The sequence below is a fragment of the Oryx dammah genome, unplaced genomic scaffold, assembly GCF_014754425.2.
Source record: "Oryx dammah isolate SB20612 unplaced genomic scaffold, SCBI_Odam_1.1 HiC_scaffold_23, whole genome shotgun sequence".
Taxonomy (NCBI): domain Eukaryota; kingdom Metazoa; phylum Chordata; class Mammalia; order Artiodactyla; family Bovidae; genus Oryx; species Oryx dammah.
Window position 1 is genome coordinate 123,654,030 of NW_024070207.1, and position 9,143 is coordinate 123,663,172.

At 39.2% G+C, this 9,143-nt stretch overlaps 1 protein-coding gene across 3 annotated transcripts in view; it reads left to right on the top strand.

The window, feature by feature from the left end:
• MID1 (midline 1) overlaps nt 1-9,143 on the top strand; it is a 197,368-nt gene that overhangs the window by 142,388 nt on the left and 45,837 nt on the right. For all 3 annotated transcript variants that reach the window (XM_040266480.1, XM_040266482.1, XM_040266481.1), the window contains one exon: nt 8,341-8,448. In XM_040266480.1, coding sequence (XP_040122414.1) covers nt 8,341-8,448 — 108 coding nt within the window. The remainder of the gene's footprint in view (nt 1-8,340; nt 8,449-9,143) is intronic.

Here is a 9,143-nt window from a genome sequence, read left to right on the forward strand (position 1 = left end):
ACACATATAGTGTTCTAAGGAGTCCTACATACTCTGACACATAATGTGCTAAGGAGACTTAAGTACTTACTTACTTACTCTGACCCATAGTGTGCTAAGGAGAGCTAAGCAGACTTACTTACTTACTCTGACACATAGAGTATTCTAATACAGCTAAGGAGATTTACTTACCTACCCTGACACATATAGTGTGCTAAGGAGACTGACTCAGTTACTTACTTTCTCTGACACATATAGTGTTTTAAGAAGAGCTAAGGACTCACTTAGTTTCTCTGACAGACATTGTAGGGTAAGGGAGTTAGAGAAGGCAAGGTTCAGAAAAAGAATGAGACCAGCACTTTACAGGAACAGATCACCTTTAATGCGGTGAGAAGGGGCAGCAGTCAGATTAGTGAGCTGCCACACTCACCCAAGAAAAGAGGAAGTATATATAGGCATATATGTGGAAATCTACTGTCTTAAGGGCCCCTGTTCTTCTCCAAGGTCGTTTGGAGTAGTTATCTCTTAAACCGCTGGGGCAACGAATTCTGGAGATCGGCCAGAGGCTGGACCAGCTGGGAGCTGGGCGTGATCAACCTTAATGTCCATTTTTTTTCCTTCAGGTGACAGACTTCTTTGTTTTGCATAGAATGGTGGGGCGGACCCAGAGGGAAGTTTTAACTCCTGGCTATTTTGAGCCAAGTATCTTTCCTTCACATATTGTGTGCTAAGGAGAGCTAAAGAGACTTATGTACTCTGAAACATAGTGTTCTAAGGAGACCTAAGGAGGATAAAGGAGACTTAGTTACCTAGTTACTCTGACACATACAGTGTGCTAAGGAGAGCTAAGACTTCCTTAGTTACTTACTTATTCTGACAGGTATAGTGTTCTGAGGAGAGCTGAGGAGAATTACCTACTTACATATTTAATTACTCTGAGACATACAGTGTTCTAAGGAGAGCTAAGGATAGTTAAGGATGTTTGCCTACTTACTTACTCTGACACATACAGTGTTCTAAAACGAGCTAAGGAGAGTTACTCTGACACATAGTATTCTAAGGAGAGCTAAGGAGACTTAGTTACTTACTGTGACACATATATTGTTCTAAAAAGAGGTAATGAATGAGAGCTAAGGAAAGCTTAGGAGACTTACTTGTTTACTTAATAGCTCTTACACATATAGTGTTCTAAGAAGAGCTAAGGAGATTTAGGTAGTTTCTTACACACTCTGACACATAGTTCCTTACACACTCCAACACATTTTGGCTGAGATCGCAGACGGTAAAGCGTCTGTCTACGATGTGGGAGACTCGGGTTCGATCCCTGGGTCGGGAAGATTCCTTGGAGAAGGAAATGGCAATCCACTCCAGTACTACTGCCTGGAAAATCCCATGAACAGAGGAGCCTGGTAGGCTACAGTCCATGGGGTCGCAAAGAGTCTGACACAACTGAGCGACTTAATGTTCAAGGACAGCTTAGGAGATTTACTTACTCTGACAGATAGTGTTCTAAGGAGTAATAAGGAGACTTACTTAGTTGCTTACATATTTACTCTGACACAATGTTATAAGGAGGGTTAAGGAGACTGACTTAGTTACGCTGATGCATATAATGTTCTAAGGAAAGCAAAGAAGACTTTACTTACTCTGACACACACTGTTCTAAGCAGAGCTAAGGAGACTTACTTATTTACTCTTAGACATAGTGTTCTAAGGAGACCTCATGAGAACTAAGGAGAGCAAAGCAGAGATAGGAAGACTTACTTACTTACTCTGACTCATATAGTGTTCTAAAGAGAGCCAAGGAGAGCTAATCAGACTTACTCTGACACACGGTGTTCTAAGGAGAGCTAAGGAGATTTACGTACTCTGAAACATAGTGATCTGAGGAGGGCTAAGAAGACTTACTTAGTTACTTGTTTAACAAGTATCCTGTTCTAGGGATAGCTAAGGAGACTTACTTATTTACTCTTAGACATAGCATTCTAAGGAGACCTCATGAGAACTAAGCAGAGCAAAGCAGAGCTAGGGAGACTTACCTACTTCCTTACTTACTCTGACTCATATTAGTGTTATAAAGAGAGCCAAGGAGAGCTAAGCAGACTTACTTACTTAGTTACTCTGACACAGTGTTCTAAGGAGAGCTAAGGAGACTTATGTACTCTGAAACATAGTGATCTGAGGAGGGCTAAGAAGACTTACTTAGTTACTTGCTTACCCTGACAAGTGTAGTGTTCTAAGCAGAGCTAAGGAGACTTACTTATTTACTCTTAGACATAGCATTCTAAGGAGACCTCATGAGAACTAAGCAGAGCAAAGCAGAGCTAGGGAGACTTACCTACTTCCTTACTTACTCTGACTAATATAGTGTTCTAAAGAGAGCCAAGGAGAGCTAAGGAGACTTACCTACTTAGTTATGTACTCTGACACACAGTGTGCTAAGGAGAGCTAAGCAGACTGACTTACTCTCTCTGACACATATAGTATTCCAAGGAGACTTACTTACTTACTCTGAAACATATAGAGTGCTAAGGAGAGCTAAGCAGACTGACTTACTTTTTCTGACACATATCGTATTCTAAGGAGAGCTTACTCTGACACAGAGTGTACTAAGCAGAGCTAAAGAGAATTCCTTATTTTCTTACTTACTCTGACACATAGTGTTCTAAGCAAAAGTAAGGAGAGCTAAGAGAGGTGACTTACTCTGACACATATAGCATTCTAAGGAGAGCTAAGGAGACTTACTTACACTGACACACATAGCGTGCTAAAGAGAACTAAGCAGACTCACATACTTTCTCTGACACATATAGTATTCCAAGGAGAGCTATGGAGACTCACTTACTTGGACACATAGTGTTCTAAGTAGAGCTAAGGCGACATTCTTCCTTACTCTGACACAGAGTGTTCTAAGGAGAGCTCAGGAGAACTAAGCAGAGCTACAGAGTCATACTTACTTCCTTGGGCACATTATGTGATAAGGAGACTTACCTACTTACTTACTTACTCTGACACAAATAGTGTTCTAAGGAGAGCTCAGAAGACTTACTTATTTACTTACTTACTGTGACATGTATAGTGTTCTAAGGAGAGCTAAGAGACTTAAGTTACTTCCTTACTCTGACACATATAGTGTATTGAGGGCAGCTAAGAAGACCTGGGTTCGATCCCTGGGTTGGGAAGACCCCCTGGAGAAGGAAATGGCAGCCCACTCTAGTAATCTTGCCTGGAAAATCCCATGGATCACAGAGCCTGGTAGGCTACCGTCCATGGGGTCGCAAAGAGTCAGACACGACTGAGCAACTTCACTTTTTCAAGAAGAGCTAAGAGAGTTACTTACCTACTTACTCTGACATGTACAGTGTTCTAAGGAGAGAGAAGGAGACTTACCTCCTTACATACTTAATTACTCTGACACATATAGTGTCTTAAGGAGAGGTAAGTATAGTTAATGAGACTTACTTGCTTACTCTGACACACAGTGTTGTAAGGAGAGCTAAGGAGGTCTAAGGAGACTTAGTTACTTAGGTACTCTGACACATATAGTATTCCCAGGAGAGCTAAGGAGAGCTAAGTGACATACTTAGTTACTTATTTACTCTCACACATAGAGTGTTCTACGGAGCCCTAAAGAGAGCTAAGAGATTTAGTTACTTACTCTGACACATGTAATGTTCTAAGGAGAGCCAAGAGAGTTAGTTACTTATTTACTCTGACACATATAGAGGAGAAGGGGATGACAGAGGATGAGATGGCTGGATGGCATCACTGACTTGATGGACGTGAGTCTTGAGTGAACTCCAGGAGTTGGTGATGGACAGGGAGGCCTGGTGTGCTGCGATTCATGGGGTCGCAGAGTCGGACACGACTAAGCGACTGAACTGAACTGATACAGTGTTCTAAGGAGAGCTAAGGATACTTACTCAGTTACTTACTTCCTGTGACACATACAGTGTTCTAAGGAGAGTTAAGGAGACTGACTTAGTTTCTTACTCTGATACATACAGTGGTCTACAGAGAGCTGTGGACACTTACTCTGACACACAGTGTTCTAAACAGAGCTAAGGAGACATACTTCCTTGCTCTGACATGTATAGTGTTCTAAGGAGAACTACTTAGTTTCTTACTTACTCTGACACATATAGTGTTCTAAGAAGAGCTAAGGAAGGCTAAGGAGAGTCACTTAGTTTCTTAGTACTCTGACAGATAAAGGTGTTGCAAGGAGAGCTAAGGAAACTACTTACCTGCTGTGACACATATAGCGTTCTAAAGAGAGCTAAGGAGAGTTTCTGTAATCAAGTGTTCTGGTTGCCTCTCTGCAGTAGCACAAGCTGATTTCAAATACTTTTTATTTCTCCTCCAATTTAATTCAATTGAACCCCGATTTACTAATAAGTATTTTATTTTCTTGACAGTGCTTTATTTATTCAAGAGTCTGTCCCAGTTCACATGCCTGCCAACAGTATTTTGTGTAGAATTTTTGTTGATGGCCATTCTTACCCCTTTGAGATGGTATCTCATTGTGGTTTTGATTTGCATTTCTTTTCCTGTGATGTTGCACAGGTTTCAGAAGCAGACATAAAAGGTAAAATCATAACCAGGAGCGGCCAGCTTCCAAACGAAAACCAAGATTTAGAAACACCTGTACACACTGCAGGCAACCCATACACCCTGCCATATTTGATTTAATAGCCTATATAAAAATGAAGTCCAATCAAATCCTTACCATTTTTGAAGTAACACATCAAACTGCACTACTGTGGAAAACTTCTTTGTAGTGGAAAGAGTTTAGAAATATAGGGTAGCATTCAATTCACTTTATTGTACCTGTTAGAATGGAAGATTGGTCATGTTATAAAAATTTGGAGACTTCACACTTTGCCTACCATGTTGCTGCTGCTGCTGCTGAGTCGCTTCAGTCGTGTCCGACTCTGTGCAACCCCATAGACGGCAGCCCACCAGGCTCCCCCATCCCTGGGATTCTCCAGGCAAAAACACTGGAGTGGGTTGCCATTTCCTTCTCCGATGGTCTCATTAGGTTTAGTCAAAACTGGAAAAAATCTTTAAGCAGAGAATATGTTAGCAGTAATGTCAAAAGCTAAGGACCTCACAGTATAGCCAATTGATTTTTGACCAGGTGCTAACATACTGCAATGGAGGAAAGAATTGTCTTTTGTGCTTTAGCAACTGGATATCCATAAACAAAAGGATAAAGTTGGACCCCTATTTCTCACCATACATAAAACTTACTTTAAAATGGCTCACAGATATATATGTAAGAGATAAAACTTGCAGAGGAAAACAGAGGCATACATCTTCACAACCTTGGATTAGGTTTCTTAGCTATTATACCAAAAACACAAGTGACAATAGAACAGTAGATCAATTAGATGTCATCAAAATTAAAAACTTTTGTGCTTCCAATGTTACCATCAAGAAAATGAAAACAGCCTACAGAATTGGAGAAAACATTTGCTAATCATGTAGCTAATAAGGGACTGGGTACCCAAAATAGATAAAGAAATCATAGAATTTAACTATATAAGGTAAATGGCCCAATTACAAAAGGAACAAAAGATCTGAATAGTCATCTCTGAATTAGGTACACAAATGTTCCATAAGCACATGAAAAGATGCTCAACATCTTTAGCCATCAGGGAATGCAACTCAAAACCACAATAAGATGCTACTCCACACCCACTATGATGAATAAAACAGAAAAGACAGACAGTGTCAAGTGTTGACAAGGATGTTGAGAAACTGGAAGCCGCACATACTTGTTCTTGGAATCTAAAATGATGCGGCCCCTTGGGAAACCAGTTTGGCAGTTCTTCAAAAAGTTAAACACAGAGTTGACGTGTGACCCAGCAATTCTTCTATACTCAAGAAGAATGAATACATATGTGCACACAGAAATTTATACATGAATGTTCACAGTGATACTGTTTCTAAGTAACCAAAAAATAGAAGCAACCCAAATGTCCATCTACTAGAGGATGGATAAACAAAATGTGGTGTATTACTTCTGTAATAATATTTGGCATAAAAAGGAATGAAGTACTGAGACATGGTATGACATGGAGCAATCTTGAAAACATTATGCTAAGTGAAATCAGCCAGACCAAAAAGGGTCATATATTGTTTGATTCCATTTATATGAAATGTAGAGAGCAGGCAAATGCATAAAGAGACAGATCAGAGACTAGCGGTTACCTATGCCCTCAAATAGGGTAGGTAGTCAGAATATGGAGTTACTGCAAATGGGTATGGAATTCTTTAGGGGATGTGGAAAACTTTCTAAAATTAGATTGTGATGATGATTCTAAAACTCTGAGTACACTCAAACCCACAACCTGTACACTTTAAATGGGTGAATTTTATGATATACAAAGAATATTTCAATAAGGCTATAAGGAAAATCAATACCCTCCCCCTAAAAAGAATCATGATGACATACTTCTGTGTCTACACAGTCTTAGGAAACCACCACGTTCAATACCTGCATATTACCTACTTGCAGTATACCAGGATACCTACTTGCCTGATTACATGTTACCTTGTCTCTTGTTGGAAGGTCATTTTCACTATCTATTCGTTGAACAAATAGTTTTTGGATGTCTATTCTGTGTTAAATATGGCTCCAGGTACCTGGAATAGATACCTCATGTCATACAACACCCAAAGATCCTTACAAGGAGCTTGCCTCCAATCAGATTTACCTTGATTGTATATTCATGTTCAAATACAGCTTAGTTCTTAGGGGTCATGCCAGGAGATCTTTTTCAAGTGTAAGGTGCTATTTTCCACAAATTTCACTTTCTCTATCATAATGGGTCCATGGTTTCAATAGACTGCCATCCTTTTCACAGCTCAGTTGTTGTCAGTTATTAAATTCATTGTGAAGTCAAAAGGAATGACAAGAACTCCTGACCCCACTTCCAGTTTATCTCATTCATAGAGATTGGGCATACTTTATTTAACTAGAGTAATTTCAATCAAAAGGGCTACATGTCTGGGCCCTGTCTCCTCCCTGAGTTATACTGGAATCATCAATGGTCTATTGGCATTCTTTATAACAGCATAGCCACTTCTCCTGTGCTGTGTTAAAATCGTAAAACTCAGGCCTATCCTATCTCCATCTCCCACAGCTGTGGTTTTTGGGTCTCTATGAATAACATTTTCAAATTTATCATGAGGTGGAGGACACAGTATGTGCACAGTATTTCCCAAGCCCAGTTGCCAAGAATGAGCTAATGTTAACCCTTTCTTGCATACAGTGAGCCTTACAAACTTCAAATGTAAGCCATTCGACAGTGATCGACCTTGCCAGCAGAATGGCAGGCTTTCATGGTAGATCCCCAGATTTCCAGAGATAATATTTAAAATTATGTCATAAGATTTATAGAATATTCAACCATCCTTTTCCTTTTTGATGTTTTCATAGTGACTAAACACAAAGTTTGCATCTGTATATAAAAGACAAGTTAAATAAATATGATACCACCTTGCTAGCTGGCTTTTGAAAAATGTGTCCAAAAGATATTGATCATAATCTATCCTCCATAAAAGAACAGTATTAGTTTAACTTTTGTTTAGTAGCCTCAAACTGCACTTCCCTTCAAAATATAAAAACAGGAATTGCAAATATCAATTTTCAATTAATTGGTAATAGCTACATACGTGGTGTGTTAAGAATGATCCTGAGATTGAGCATGGCTTAGCAAAAAGAGATAGCTAATAAATGTTTTCCAAGGATGCGAGGTAGGGAGTAGACATGTAAGTCTTATATTTGCCATCCCTGCATAATTGGAAGAAGAATTGACATTGAAAACATCTTTTTATCACAGATTTAAAGAACAAACTAGTGGTTACCAGTGGAGAGAGGGAAGACATAGTAGGGGATTAAGAAGTATAAACTGTGAAAGTGTGTTACTCACTCACTTGTGTTGGACTTTTTGTGACCCTGTGGACTGTAGCCCACCAGGCTCCTCTGTCCATGGGATTCTCCAGGCAACAATACTGGAGTGGGTAGCCATTTCCTTCTCCAGGGGATCTTCCCAACCCAGGAGGTATACACTACTATGTATAAAATAGATAAGCTACAAGGATATATTGTATAACACAGGGAATATAGCCAGTATTTAATAATAACTAGATATGGAGTATAACCTTTAAAAATTGTGACTCACTATATTGTACACCTAACTTATATATGATTGTACAGCAACTTTTCCTCAATCAATTTTTAAATAAAGTATCTTTCCAGCAATTAATAGAAATTTAGTAGTCTACATGTTAAAAAGGAGCATTTAATGGAAAACAAACACTAAATTAATGCTCACCATTTTATCTATCCCATAGGTCAATGCATCACGTCAAGAAGCCAAATTGATGGAGGAATGTGATCTTCTTATTGAGATCATTCAACAAAGACGACAAATCATTGGAACCAAGATCAAAGAAGGAAAGGTACGATTTCTAGGGCAGAAGGTTTCAAATTCTCTACCTGGAGAAAATATACTCCCATGCACACCAATAGCTTAAGAAATACTGAATGCCTCCTTTTTCTGTATTTTTTGTGGTTGTACTCTTTAAGTCTTTAGGATGTAGGTCAAAGCCCCTTCATGGGCCAATTTTTGCTCCACCCTTTCTTTGTGTGATGGTCTCCTGAACATACCCACAATGCAAAGGCTGCTCCATGACCCAACTCCAGGGCACACCCCAGAGCTCCAGTATATTAGAGCCCCAGTTTTCTGTCTCTCTTCTCTGGGAGAAGATAGGTTTCATAGAGAAGAGTTCATTTCACATTTACTGCTGTATCCCAGCACTTAACACAGCACTAAATAAATGTTTAAATAAGTCAGTCTTTATCTATAGAAGTTATGAAGTGCTTTCTCATGTCCCTGAGGGAATTTAGACAGGTGTCATTTCATGGTGGCAAAACTCCTGTCATTGCACTGTATCATAAACCCCTTTGTGGATCTATTAATAGTACTTCTTTTCTAATGTTTATATGTCTGAAATTCCCATGGTTTTACAGTGCCCTATATTCAAAAAGCAATTCACCAGTTTAAGTTATATTCTATTTTTTAATTTTTTTTTTTTACTTTACAATTCTGTATTGGTTTTGCCATACATTGACATGAATCCACCACGGGTGTACA